At 39.3% G+C, this 14929-nt stretch overlaps 1 protein-coding gene across 9 annotated transcripts in view; it reads left to right on the forward strand.

The window, feature by feature from the left end:
• ATF7IP2 (activating transcription factor 7 interacting protein 2) overlaps positions 1–14929 on the forward strand; it is a 103028-nt gene that overhangs the window by 37038 nt on the left and 51061 nt on the right. For all 9 annotated transcript variants that reach the window (XM_019012816.4, XM_055365278.2, XM_055365276.2 and 6 more), the window contains 2 exons: positions 11391–11538; positions 13097–13938. In XM_019012816.4, the coding sequence (XP_018868361.3) occupies positions 13107–13938 (832 nt within the window). In that variant the 5' untranslated portion in view covers positions 11391–11538; positions 13097–13106. The remainder of the gene's footprint in view (positions 1–11390; positions 11539–13096; positions 13939–14929) is intronic.

Raw genomic sequence — 14929 nt, forward strand, 5'->3', positions numbered from 1 at the left:
GGCGTGGTGGTGGGCACCTGTAGTCCCATCTACTCAGGAGGCTGAGGCAGGAGAATGGCGTGAGCCTGGGAGGCGGAGCTGGCAGTGAGCCGAGACCACGCCACTGCACTCCAGCCTGGGTGACAGAGTGAGACTCCATCAAATAAATAAATAAATAAATAAATTTATTTAAACTAGACCTACCTAGAAGTAATGCTGGCATCATCTGGCTGGAGACAGCAACATTCTTTAACAGTCCTGTTACAAAAGGAGAACCTGGTCTATATTGATTTATAGCTTGTTTACATTCTTTAAGTATTTTAAAAGGAAAAGGCTCAAACGTAGCTATATTTCCCTGTTGATATGGGTGGTGTATTCTGACAGGGAACTGCCAAGCCTCTATATCACCCTCTCGTCTAGCTTGCTGAATTCCTGCCTGAAAAGAACTGAGAGCGGTCGCTCAAGGCACTGCCCAAACAGTTACTGGGGCATCTACTTTTCACCCACTGTCCTCTGGAAAAAGATCTGGAGGGTCAGGCCACTCTTTTTCTTCAAAATAATGAGGGGGTGCAGAAGGGTAGGGACAAACCTCTCCCTCCTTTGCCACTTTAGCTTTAGCTGGCCGACAAACCTGCTCTGTCACCTCTTATGTTACTTCGTTACACCCTCCTTCCTCCTCCTCATCAGTGTGAAAAGGTTCCAAGGTGGAACGAGCCAGAGCCCACACTTGTCCCATTGTTACCCTGATGCTTCCGAGCTCCCCTTCTTACTCACCACAGGGATTGCTTAAGAGTACTCGGGTGTCCTCCAGCGTAGTTCCACGTTCTCCAGTCATTGTTCCGGCACACGCATAGAAATATAGAGTGTGGAGCAGGAATCGGGGCTGATAGCCTTCATAGCTGAGAGCCACGAAGAGTTTTACCCACATATTTATTGATAGCAAGCCAGTGATAAGTATTGTTTCTATAGATTATAGTTTAAATCGGGAAACAAAAGGATGGGCTCTGGCTAGTTATCTGCAGCAGGAACATGTCTTTAAGGCACAGATCACTCACGGTATTGTTTGCAGTTCTGGAACGCCTTAAGGGGTTTTCTGCCCTGGGTGGGCGAGATGTTCCCTTGCCCTCATTCTGGTAAAGCAACAACCTTCAGCGTGGGCATCATAGCCATCACGAGCCTGTCACACTGCTGCAGAGATATTGTTTATGGCCAGTTTTGGGGCCTGTTTATGGCTAGATTTGGGGTCCTGTTCCCAGCAGACCCCTATCTCACCATAAGCAAAACTTAACTGAAAATGGATCAAAAACCTAAATATAAGCACTTATAAAACTTTAAAATTCTTAGGACCTTGGATTAGGCTGTGATATACTTGCTAAAAACACACGTAAATGTGTTTTTAAATCTTTAGAAATTATGCTTTATGAAAATTTTACAGTTTTCAAAGCATACCATCAAGGAATGGGAAAGACAATCCATATAATGCGAGGGAAAGTTTGTAAATTGTATCTTATAAGGGACTTAATCTAAAATATATAAGGAACTCTTACAAGCCAGTAATAAAAATGCAAATAACACAGTTTTTAAATTCTCAAAGAATCTGCATAGACATTTATCCAAAGAAGATGCACAAGCCTCCAAGAAGTACATGAAAAGATTCTCAACATCATTAGCCGTCAGGTAAATACAAATCAAAATGCCAATAAGGCACTACATCAGTTGAAACAGGATGACTATACCAAGACAAACAGATAAGAAGTGTTGGTGAAAAGGTGTTAAAATTGGAACTCTCATCCACTGCTGGTGTGAATGTAAGTTGTTCTGGCCATTTTGGGAAACAGTCTGGTAGTTCCTCAGAAGGTTAAATCTAGAGTTACCACATGACCAAATAATTCTACTGCTAGGTATATAGAACAAAGAAACATGAAAACATTACGTCCACATAAAAACTTGTACATGAATGTTTATATCAGATTTTTTCTTTTCTTTTTTTTTTTTTTTTTTTTTTTGAGACAGAGTTTCGCTCCTGTTGACCAGGCTAGCGTGCAATGGCTCAATCTCGGCTCACGGCAACCTCTGCCTCCCCGGTTCAAGCGATTATCCCACCTCAGCCTCCTGAGTAGCTGGGTTTACAGGTGCCTACCACCATGCCTGGCTAGCTTTTTTTTTTTTTTTTTTTGTACTTTTAGTAGAAACGGGGTTTCACCACGTTGGCCAGGCTGGTCTTGAACTCCTGACCTCAAGTGATCCGCCCGCCTCAGCCTCCTAAACTGCTGGCATTACACAGGCGTGAGCCACTGTGCCCAGCTGGAAATCTTTAAAGGTATTCAATTCCATGCAATTGTGAAGCAGATTCAGATCTTAAAAAATAATAATAATAATGACACCTTAATATTAAATAATATAGAAGCAATAATGTAAATAATGTAAAGTAAGGCTTTAATATGGCATGTATAACTAATTAAATGGATTAAATTCTGTTGAAAGACAAATTCATTAGGTGAAAATATTTATGTATTACAAGAAACATAAATTGATACAAAAATGTTAAAAGTAGGCCGGGTGTGGTGGCTCACATCTGTAATCCCAGCACTTTGGGAGGCCGAGGTGGGCAAATCACCTGAGGTTGGGAGTTTGAGACCAGCCTGACCAACACTGAGGAACCCCATCTCTATTAAAAATACAAAATTAGCCAGGCCTGGTGCCACACGCTTGTAATCCCAGCTGCTCAGGAGGCTGAGGCAGGAGAATCACTTGAACCTGGGAGGCAGAGGTTGCGATGAGCTGAGATCATGCCATTGCACTCCAGCCTGGGCAACAAGAGTGAAACTCCATCTCAAAAAAAATAAATAAATAAATAAAGGTAAAGGATGGACAACATTATATTCAGTGGGATTTACATCATAAAACATTAAAAGTACAGATTAGATAATTTTATTATTTCAAAATGAAGTTAACAGTGAGGATACAGCCAAACAATTATGCATCTGAGGGGAAAATGAAAATAGGTCCTTTCCTCTTTCTATGTGCTAAAATAAATTCTAGATGGATTAAGGACTTAAATTATAAATGACTTGAGAAAATATAATTAAAACTTGAGAAAATGTAATTTCATCTTTTGCAGCATGTGTTACAGGACAGTATTACCATCTCAAAGATCTGTGAGTTGTGGCTTATGTGACAGCAAATAATTCAAATTGGCTAAAGAGAGGAGTTCTGGTGTTGGTAGGGATCCCCAATTAGTTTGGGTGGCTTTTTATTCTCAGCAATGAATTCAACTTCACTAAACGGGTTCTATGATAGGCAAACTATATAGTTAGAAATATTTAACTTACTTGCACCTTTTATCAGCAGTTTTACTTGTCTCCCCTAAGCATTCTCATGCAGACATTTTCCAGGTGAAATACCTCTCCTCAGAGCCGGAAGTTTAACCAGTTATGAAGTGTGTAATGTTAATGACCATTTAGTTCATGTTTTTCATGAAGTTTAACAAATTTACTCTGAGCTGGCACTCTGCATTCTTACTATATATTGTAATAATTGCACAGCCATGGTATAGCACCGTGTCCTTAAATAACTTACATCAGTGAAAGGCTTCTTTACCACCAGTAGGCTTCACTATTTCACACAACATGGAGTAGAGAAGGATGTCACAAGGAAGAGAGATCAAACTTTAACCATAAAAGAAAAAAAATTATTTAACTTGACTATATTAAAATTAGGAAGAGCCTAATAAGATACCTGTAACTCATATAACAAAGGATTGACAAGGAATATGTTTTTGGTTTTTGTTTTTTTTGTTGTTTTTTTTTTTTAAGACAGTGTCCCACTCTGTTGTCCAGGCTGAAGTACAGTGGTGTGATCTCGGCTCACTGCAACCTCCATCTCCTGGGTTCAAGCGATTCTCTTACCTTGTCCTCCCAAGTAGCCGGGAATACAGATGTGTGCCACCACACCCAGCAAATTTTTGTAGTTTTTAGTACAGACAGGGTTTCACCCTGTTGGCCAGGGTGGTCTCGAACTCCTGGCCTCAGGTAATCCGTTCGCCTCAGCCTTACAGAGTGCTGGAATTACAGGCTTGAGCCACTGCACCTGGCCGGAATATGGTTTATAATATGTTAAGTATGCTTTGAAAATGAAAGAGGAAAGACACCCCAAGAAGTCATGAGCAGGAAATAACCAGGAATTTTTACAGACAAGTAAACATAGCTAATAAACATAGGAAAAGATGATAGTAATTAGGGAAACACAAATTAAGACAATGAGAGCTAATTCTTTATGGAAGTAGATTGGCTAAAATCAAATCTGGCAATACCAAGGGTTCAAGAGGATGTGGCTCAGTGGTAACTCTTACGTATTGACTGTATGGATGCAAACTGGTAAAACTGCTCCAGGAAATAATTTGGTTTTCTTGAAAAGTTGAACATGGATACCTTATCAGTATCTAGAAATTCACTCAGGAAATGCTTACACATAAGCCCCTTGAGACAGAAATAATCAGAATAGCATTGTTGTGTCAGAACATCAACAAGAACTGGAGATGTAATCCCAGCACTTTGGGAGGCTAAGGCATGAGGATCACTTCAGCCCAGGAGTTTCAGACTAGCCTGGGCAACACAGTAAGACCCAATATCCACAGAATTTTTTTTACAAATTAGCCAGTTGTGGTGGTGCATGCCTGTAATCCCAGCCTCTTAGGAGGCTGAGGTGGGAGGATAGCTTGAGCCTGGGAGGCTGAAGCTGCCATGAGCCATGCTGCACGCCAGCCTGGGTAACAGAGCAGCAAGACCCTGTCTCAAAAAAAAAAAAAAGGAACTGGAGGTGACCCAAAGATCTTTCACAAATGATCAGATAAACAAATTTTGGTATATCTACCCAAAGAATTATTACAGTGCAAAGAAGAACATGAGTTATTGCTATACATAAGCACATGGATGAATTTTGTACATATATATAACTGAAAAAACAAGTATTAGCTATAGTTTGCTCAACAACAAAATTAAACAGTATATTTGTTTACATATGACATTTATGATGAAACTGTAGAAAAAGTAATAGAATTATAAACTAAGTTTAGGATACATCATCAGGATGGAGAAGAGGTGCAAGGGGCATAGTTTGGAGAAACATAAGTAAATGCAGGTTACTGATAGTATTCTACTTATTTGTTGTGGGTGTTTCAAAGATGTTCACTTTATTATACTTTGTAATTAACACATATTACAAGTCTTTTGTATGCATCAAATGTAGAGGCATTTTTTTACTCCAGAGCTTAAATTTCAGCACGTTTTACTAATTTCGGCCTTTTCCAAAGGCCCTTAGAAGGGCCATAGTAACAATATGTTCACATGGTTGGATGTTTTCATCAGATTTACAATAGTAAGATATTTTAAGTATAGTCATTTAAGACCCCTGTCTATCTTCACCTTGATTTCTTCTTCTTTTTTTTTTTTTTTTATTATACTTTAAGTTTTAGGGTACATGTGCACATTGTGCAGGTTAGTTACATATGTATACATGTGCCATGCTGGTGCGCTGCACCCACTAACTTGTCATCTAGCATTAGGTATATCTCCCAATGCCATCCCTCCCCCCTCCCCACCACAGTCCCCAGAGTGTGATGTTCCCCTTCCTGTGTCCATGTGATCTCATTGTTCAATTCCCACCTATGAGTGAGAATATGCGGTGTTTGGTTTTTTGTTCTTGCGATAGTTTACTGAGAATAATGGTTTCCAATTTCATCCATGTCCCTACAAAGGACATGAACTCATCATTTTTTATGGCTACATAGTATTCCATGGTGTATATGTGCTACATTTTCTTAATCCAGTCTATCATTGTTGGACATTTGGGTTGGTTCCAAGTCTTTGCTATTGTGAATAATGCCGCAATAAACATATGTCTGCATGTGTCTTTATAGCAGCATGATTTATAGTCCTTTGGGTATATACCCAGTAATGGGATGGCTGGGTCAAATGGTATTTCTAGTTCTAGATCCCTGAGGAATCGCCACACTGACTTCCACAAGGGTTGAACTAGTTTACAGTCCCACCAACAGTGTAAAAGTGTTCCTATTTCTCCACATCCTCTCCAGCACCTGTTGTTTCCTGACTTTTTAATGATTGCCATTCTAACTGGTGTGAGATGATATCTCATAGTGGTTTTGATTTGCATTTCTCTGATGGCCAGTGATGATGAGCATTTTTTCATGTGTTTTTTGGCTGCATAAATGTCTTCTTTTGAGAAGTGTCTGTTCATGTCCTTCGCCCGCTTTTTGATGGGGTTGTTTGTTTTTTTCTTGTAAATTTGTTTGAGTTCATTGTAGATTCTGGATATTAGCCCTTTGTCAGATGAGTAGGTTGCGAAAATTTTCTCCCATTTTGTTGGTTGCCTGTTCACTCTGATGGTAGTTTCTTTTGCTGTGCAGAAGCTCTTTAGTTTAATTAGATCCCATTTGTCAATTTTGGCTTTTGTTGCCATTGCTTTTGGTGTTTTGGACATGAAGTCCTTGCCCATGCCTATGTCCTGAATGGTAATGCCTAGGTTTTCTTCTAGGGTTTTTATGGTTTTAGGTCTAACGTTTAAATCTTTAATCCATCTTGAATTGATTTTTGTATAAGGTGTAAGGAAGGGATCCAGTTTCAGCTTTCTACATATGGCTAGCCAGTTTTCCCAGCACCATTTATTAAATAGGGAATCCTTTCCCCATTGCTTGTTTTTCTCAGGTTTGTCAAAGATCAGATAGTTGTAGGTATGTGGCGTTATTTCTGAGGGCTCTGTTGTGTTCCATTGATCTATATCTCTGTTTTGGTACCAGTACCATGCTGTTTTGGTTACTGTAGCCTTGTAGTATAGTTTGAAGTCAGGTAGTGTGATGCCTCCAGCTTTGTTCTTTTGGCTTAGGATTGACTTGGCGATGTGGGCTCTTTTTTGGTTCCATATGAACTTTAAAGTAGTTTTTTCCAATTCTGTGAAGAAAGTCATTGGTAGCTTGATGGGGATGGCATTGAATCTGTAAATTACCTTGGGCAGTATGGCCATTTTCACGATATTGATTCTTCCTACCCATGAGCATGGAATGTTCTTCCATTTGTTTGTATCCTCTTTTATTTCCTTGAGCAGTGGTTTGTAGTTCTCCTTGAAGAGGTCCTTCACATCCCTTGTAAGTTGGATTCCTAGGTATTTTATTCTCTTTGAAGCAATTGTGAATGGGAGTTCACTCATGATTTGGCTCTCTGTTTGTCTGTTGTTGGTGTATAAGAATGCTTGTGATTTTTGTACATTGATTTTGTATCCTGAGACTTTGCTGAAGTTGCTTATCAGCTTAAGGAGATTTTGGGCTGAGACAATGGGGTTTTCTAGATAAACAATCATGTCGTCTGCAAACAGGGACAATTTGACTTCCCCTTTTCCTAATTGAATGCCCTTTATTTCCTTCTCCTGCCTGATTGCCCTGGCCAGAACTTCCAACACTATGTTGAATAGGAGTGGTGAGAGAGGGCATCCCTGTCTTGTGCCAGTTTTCAAAGGGAATGCTTCCAGTTTTTGCCCATTCAGTATGATATTGGCTGTGGGTTTGTCATAGATAGCTCTTATTATTTTGAAATATGTCCCATCAATACCTAATTTATTGAGAGTTTTTAGCATGAAGCGTTGTTGAATTTTGTCAAAGGCTTTTTCTGCATCTATTGAGATAATCATGTGGTTTTTGTCTTTGGCTCTGTTTATATGGTGGATTACATTTATTGATTTGCGTATATTGAACCAGCCTTGCATCCCAGGGATGAAGCCCACTTGATCATGGTGGATAAGCTTTTTGATGTGCTGCTGGATTCGGTTTGCCAGTATTTTATTGAGGATTTTTGCATCAATGTTCATCAAGGATATTGGTCTAAAATTCTCTTTTTTTGTTGTGTCTCTGCCTGGCTTTGATATCAGAATGATGCTGGCCTCATAAAATGAGTTAGGGAGGATTCCCTCTTTTTCTATTGATTGGAATAGTTTCAGAAGGAATGGTACCAGTTCCTCCTTGTACCTCTGGTAGAATTCGGCTGTGAATCCATCTGGTCCTGGACTCTTTTTAGTTGGTAAACTATTAATTATTGCCACAATTTCAGCTCCTGTTATTGGTCTATTCAGAGATTCAACTTCTTCCTGGTTTAGTCTTGGGAGAGTGTATGTGTCGAGGAATGTATCCATTTCTTCTAGATTTTCTAGTTTATTTGCGTAGAGGTGTTTGTAGTATTCTCTGATGGTAGTTTGTATTTCTGTGGGATCGGTGGTGATATCCCCTTTATCATTTTTTATTGCGTCTATTTGATTCTTCTCTCTTTTTTTCTTTATTAGTCTTGCTAGCGGTCTATCAATTTTGTTGATCCTTTCAAAAAACCATCTCCTGGATTCATTGATTTTTTGAAGGGTTTTTTGTGTCTCTATTTCCTTCAGTTCTGCTCTGATTTTAGTTATTTCTTGCCTTCTGCTGGATTTTGAATGTGTTTGCTCTTGCTTTTCTAGTTCTTTTAATTGTGATGTTAGGGTGTCAATTTTGGATCTTTCCTGCTTTCTCTTGTGGGCATTTAGTGCTATAAATTTCCCTCTACACACTGCTTTGAATGCGTCCCAGAGATTCTGGTATGTTGCGACTTTGTTCTCGTTGGTTTCAAAGAACATCTTTATTTCTGCCTTCATTTCGTTATGTACCCAGTAGTCATTCAGGAGCAGGTTGTTCAGTTTCCATGTAGTTGAGTGGCTTTGAGTGAGATTTTTAATCCTGAGTTCTAGTTTGATTGCACTGTGGTCTGAGAGATAGTTTGTTATAATTTCTGTTCTTTTACATTTGCTGAGGAGAGCTTTACTTCCAACTATGTGGTCAATTTTGGAATAGGTGTGGTGTGGTGCTGAAAAAAATGTATATTCTGTTGATTTGGGGTGGAGAGTGCTGTAGATGTCTATTAGGTCCGCTTGGTGCAGAGCTGAGTTCAATTCCCGGGTATCCTTGTTGACTTTGTTTCGTTGATCTGTCTAATGTTGACAGTGGGGTGTTAAAGTCTCCCATTATTAATGTGTGGGAGTCTAAGTCTCTTTGTAGGTCACTCAGGACTTGCTTTATGAATCTGGGTGCTCCTGTATTGGGTGCATATATATTTAGGATAGTTAGCTCCTCTTGTTGAATTGATCCCTTTACCATTATGTAATGGCCTTCTTTGTCTCTTTTGATCTTTGTTGGTTTAAAGTCTGTTTTATCAGAGACTAGGATTGCAACCCCTGCCTTTTTTTGTTTTCCATTTGCTTGGTAGATCTTCCTCCATCCTTTTATTTTGAGCCTATGTGTGTCTCTGCACGTGAGATGGGTTTCCTGAATACAGCACACTGATGGGTCGTGACTCTATCCAACTTGCCAGTCTGTGTCTTTTAATTGGAGAATTTAGTCCATTTACATTTAAAGTTAATATTGTTATGTGTGAATTTGATCCTGTCATTATGATGTTAGCTGGTGATTTTGCTCAGTAGTTGATGCAGTTTCTTCCTAGTGTCGATGGTCTTTACATTTTGGCATGATTTTGCAGCGGCTGGTACCGGTTGTTCCTTTCCATGTTTAGCGCTTCCTTCAGGAGCTCTTTTAGGGCAGGCCTGGTGGTGACAAAATCTCTCAGCATTGGCTTGTCTGTGAAGTATTTTATTTCTCCTTCACTTATGAAGCTTAGTTTGGCTGGATATGAAATTCTGGGTTGAAAATTATTTTCTTTAAGAATGTTGAATATTGGCCCCCACTCTCTTCTGGCTTGTAGGGTTTCTGCCGAGAGATCCGCTGTTAGTCTGATGGGCTTCCCTTTGAGGGTAACCCGACCTTTCTCTCTGGCTGCCCTTAACATTTTTTCCTTCATTTCAACTTTGGTGAATCTGACAATTATGTGTCTTGGAGTTGCTCTTCTCGAGGAGTATCTTTGTGGCGTTCTCTGTATTTCCTGAATCTGAACGTTGGCCTGCCTTGCTAGATAGGGGAAGTTCTCCTGGATAATATCCTGCAGAGTGTTTTCCAACTTGGTTCCATTCTCCGCATCACTTTCAGGTACACCAATCAGACGTAGATTTGGTCTTTTCACATAGTCCCATATTTCTTGGAGGCTTTGCTCATTTCTTTTTATTCTTTTTTCTCTAAACTTCCCTTCTCGCTTCATTTCATTCATTTCATCTTCCATTGCTGATACCCTTTCTTCCAGTTGATCGCATCGGCTCCTGAGGCTTCTGCATTCTTCACGTAGTTCTCGAGCCTTGGTTTTCAGCTCCATCAGCTCCTTTAAGCACTTCTCTGTATTGGTTATTCTAGTTATACATTCTTCTAAATTTTTTTCAAAGTTTTCAACTTCTTTGCCTTTGGTTTGAATGTCCTCCCGTAGCTCAGAGTAATTTGATCATCTGAAGCCTTCTTCTCTCAGCTCGTCAAAATCATTCTCCATCCAGCTTTGTTCCGTTGCTGGTGAGGAACTGCGTTCCTTTGGAGGAGGAGAGGTGCTCTGCGTTTTAGAGTTTCCAGTTTTTCTGTTCTGTTTTTTCCCCATCTTTGTGGTTTTATCTACTTTTGGTCTTTGATGATGGTGATGTACAGATGGGTTTTCGGTGTGGATGTCCTTTCTGTTTGTTAGTTTTCCTTCTAACAGACAGGACCCTCAGCTGCAGGTCTGTTGGAATACCCTGCCGTGTGAGGTTTCAGTGTGCCCCTGCTGGGGGGTGCCTCCCAGTTAGGCTGCTCGGGGGTCAGGGGTCAGGGACCCACTTGGGGAGGCGGTCTGCGCGTTCTCAGATCTCCAGCTGCGTGCTGGGAGAACCACTGCTCTCTTCAAAGCTGTCAGACAGGGACATTTAAGTCTGCAGAGGTTACTGCTGTCTTTTTGTTTGTCTGTGCCCTGCCCCCAGAGGTGGAGCCTACAGAGGCAGGCAGGCCTCCTTGAGCTGTGGTGGGCTCCACCCAGTTCGAGCTTCCTGGCTGCTTTGTTTACCTAAGCAAGCCTGGGCAATGGCGGGCGCCCCTCCTTGATTTCTTCTTTGTGTCAGCTGGCAGTAGAGTGGTTTCAGGCATTTTGTGATTGGGGGATTTATTTGTGTTTAGTGGGATGTGTTTGTGATTCAGAGTCATTTCTGGATGTAGGTAATTATAGCCTGTCAGCCGATTGTGTTGGGAATGTGGTCTCTGGTGCCTGGCACCTGTAATATGTGAGTATTAGAGAAGCCAAAGTGCAAATTATGGAACCAGAAGGTAATCAGGAAAAAATTCCCAATTATCTGATGTTTAAAATTTTAAGTGTAGGATTTCGTTCTCATCAATTTCCAGTCAAAACAGCACTTTTCTCCTGTCAAAAATAACATAGCACATTCAATTATAAATTCACCATATATTTATTTTCTTTTTTTGATAGGAATCCTGCTTTTTTTTTTCTTTGAGACACGGTCTCGCTCTGTCACCCTTGCTGGAGTGCAGTGGTGCGATCACAGATCACGGCAGTGTCTAGTTCCTGGGCTCAAGTGAACCTTTTGCATCAGCCTCCTGAGTAGCTGAGACCACAGGTATGTGCCACACCTGGTTGAATTCTCCCTTTAAAATAATATAAGAATGTTTTTATTTGTAGGACACAAAACTGTAGCAGTGTCTTCAGGCAAAGCTGCTAATTTTATGCATCATGATTATCACTTTTAGCAAATACATCATAAAACCATGCTAGAGGAAAGATTTGATTTGTTCATTTTCTTTGGAAAATAATACAAAAATTGTATTCATGAAGAGACAATCATATAATACACAGTCCTATAGGGAAAATAGAATTGTATAGGCATATTAGGGTCTTAATTAATGAAGAGTATTGTGCTGTTTTTTGGATTTATTTAGTATATATATCAGGTTTGTTTGTGTGTTTGTTTTAAGACAGAGTCTGGCTCTGTCGTCCAGGCTGGAGTACAATGGCACGATCTCGACTCACTGCAACCTCTGCCTCCTGGGTTCAAGTGATTCACTTGCCTCGGCCTCCCAGAAGCTGGGATTACAGGCATGTGCCAGCATGCCTGGCTAGTTTTTGTATTTTTAATAGAAATGGCGTTTTGCCCTGTTGGCCAGGCTGGCCTGAACTCCTGACCTCAGGTGATCCACCTGCCTCGGCCTCCCAAAGTGCTAGGATTACAGGCGTGAGCCACCCTACCAGGTTAGTTGGCTTGTTTATTTAAGCTGGAATGTTATGTATCTTAGTGCTGGTTTTATTTTATTTTATTTTATTTTATTTATTTTATTTTATTTTATTTTATTTTATTTATTTTATTTTATTATTTTATTTTAATTTTATTTTATTTTATTTTATTTATTTTATTTTATTTTATTTTATTTATTTTATTTTTAGACTGTCTCACTCTGTTGCCCAAGCTGGAGTACAGTGGCGCGATGTTGGCTCACTGCAACCTCCACCTCCCGGGTTCGAGTGATTCTTGTGCTTCAGCCTGCCGAGTAGCTTGGGATTACGGATGCATGCCACCATGCCTGGCTAATTTTTGTATTTTTAGTAGAGACAGGGTTTCACCATGTTGACCAAGCTGGTCTCGAACCCCTTACTGCAAATAATCCTTCCAACTCGGCCTCCCAAACTGCTGGGATTACAGGCATGAGCCACCACACCTGGCCACATTTATTTTAGAAACTTGAACATTAGGAAAGCTTAAACAGATGCCATTATGTATAGAAAATGGAATGTTTTATAAAAACTTTTTTTTGTTTTTATGAATAAGTGCAATTTAATGTTTAGATTATTTAAACTATGACTTACCTGGATGAATAAATAGTGAATGGTTATAGCACTGAGGTGATATAACAAGAAGTGGCTAGATAAAACTATCAGGTAGAGGCTTACTAGCAATACAGATTTTGAATTTATGTAGTTTAGATTTATAGAAACAATAGAAAAGATTTTTATGTTTTCAGTGTCATGAAAATGGATATGATTTTTTCAGTAAGGTGATTATCTAAATCCGGAGAGACAGTGTCAATGTTACTTTAATATTGTAAATAAATAACTTTAATTCAGTAGTAAATAACTTTTATTCACTAGAGAAATGCATTTAAATATGATGTCTTAAATTCCAGGATATGAAAGATGGCAAGTCCAGATAGAAGTAAACGGAAGATATTAAAAGCCAAAAAGACAATGCCCCTAAGTTGCCGGAAGCAAGTAGAGATGCTGAATAAGTCAAGGAATGTTGAAGCGCTGAAAACAGCAATTGGGAGTAATGTTCCAAGCGGTAATCAGAGTTTCAGTCCTAGTGTCATAACTAGGACTGAAATAACCAAATGTAGCCCTTCTGAAAATGGTGCATCCTCATTGGACTCTAATAAAAATTCAATATCAGAGAAAAGTAAAGTATTCTCTCAGAATTGCATAAAACCAGTAGAAGAAATTGTTCATTCAGAAACAAAATTGGAACAAGTTGTTTGTTCGTACCAAAAGCCAAGTAGAACAACAGAATCCCCCAGCAGAGTCTTCACAGAAGAGGCAAAAGATTCACTGAACACTTCTGAAAACGATTCTGAGTATCAGACAAATGTAACAAGATCCCTTTTTGAGCATGAAGGGGCTTGTAGTCTAAAGTCCAGTTGCTGTCCACCCAGTGTATTGAGTGGTGGTGTTCAGATGCCAGAGTCTACAGTAACCAGTACCGTGGGTGATAAGAAAACTGACCAGATGGTTTTCCATTTAGAAACAAACTCCAATTCAGAATCACATGATAAAAGGCAAAGTGACAACATTTTATGTTCAGAAGACTCAGGTTTTGTGCCTGTTGAGAAAACACCTAATTTGGTGAATTCAGTCACTTCTAACAACTGTGCTGATGACATTTTGAAAACCGATGAGTGTAGTAGAACCAGTATTTCAAATTGTGAAAGTGCAGACTCAACATGGCAGTCATCACTTGACACTAATAACAACAGTAAGTATATACTTACGCACCTTTTAGAAAAATTAAAATAGTCACTTTTCTTTAGGGTATTTTAAAGTCTCAAATATACAAACGAGTATAGACAGAAAAAAGATAAATGATGACAATTATTTCACAGTATCTTGTTTCTGAACCATTCTTAGTGAGGTGGGGGACAGGTATCCACCATATTAAAAGGGTAATTATTGCAAAGAAGGAATCAATCACTTTTCCTTAAGTACAAAATATCAAAAGGTGGTTTATAGCAATTATTTGGTTCATTTCATATACATCTCTTCTTATTTTGAAGTTTTATTAGATTAAGAAGGAGGCTAGTTGAAAGAGTGAGTTTTAAAAATTGTTGGTAACCCTATTTCTTTTTTTTTTTTTTTTTTTTTTTGAGATGGAGTCTCGCTGTGTCGCTCAGGCTGGAGTGCAGTGGCGCGATCTTGGCTCACTGCAACCCTGACCTCCCGGGTTCAAGTGATTCGCCTGCCTCAGCCTCCTGAGTAGGTGGGATTACAGATGGGCACCACTACGCCCGGCTAATTTTTTTTTTTTTTTTGTATTTTTAGTAGAAACAGGGTTTCACCATGTTGGTCATGCTGGTCTCAAACTCCTGACCTCATGATCCACCCGCCTTGGCCTCCCAAAGTGCTGGGATTACAGGCGTGAGCCACTGTGCCCAGCCAACCCTATTTCTTTCTATAGAATTGACCTGTAAATCACATGCTAAGTATGATAGATAATATATTCACACATGTGTATATGTGTGTGTAGAGAAAGAGAAGCACCCCAAATAATAAATGAAGTCCTTGGGTTATAACATCATTAAAATAGCAAAAGTGAATTTCATTTGAAGTAGGGTATTTTGTTAATGAAATAGAAAAAAACTGATTTAATGCTATAAATTTTGTGTTCTTGTCTAGACTACAGAATGGTCATTTAACAAGATGAATTTAAAATTGCTTAAAAATAATAACAGTATCATCTATTTAAAATA

This window comes from Gorilla gorilla, chromosome 18 (assembly GCF_029281585.2).
Source record: "Gorilla gorilla gorilla isolate KB3781 chromosome 18, NHGRI_mGorGor1-v2.1_pri, whole genome shotgun sequence".
In the NCBI taxonomy this organism is placed as follows: Eukaryota; Metazoa; Chordata; class Mammalia; order Primates; family Hominidae; genus Gorilla; species Gorilla gorilla.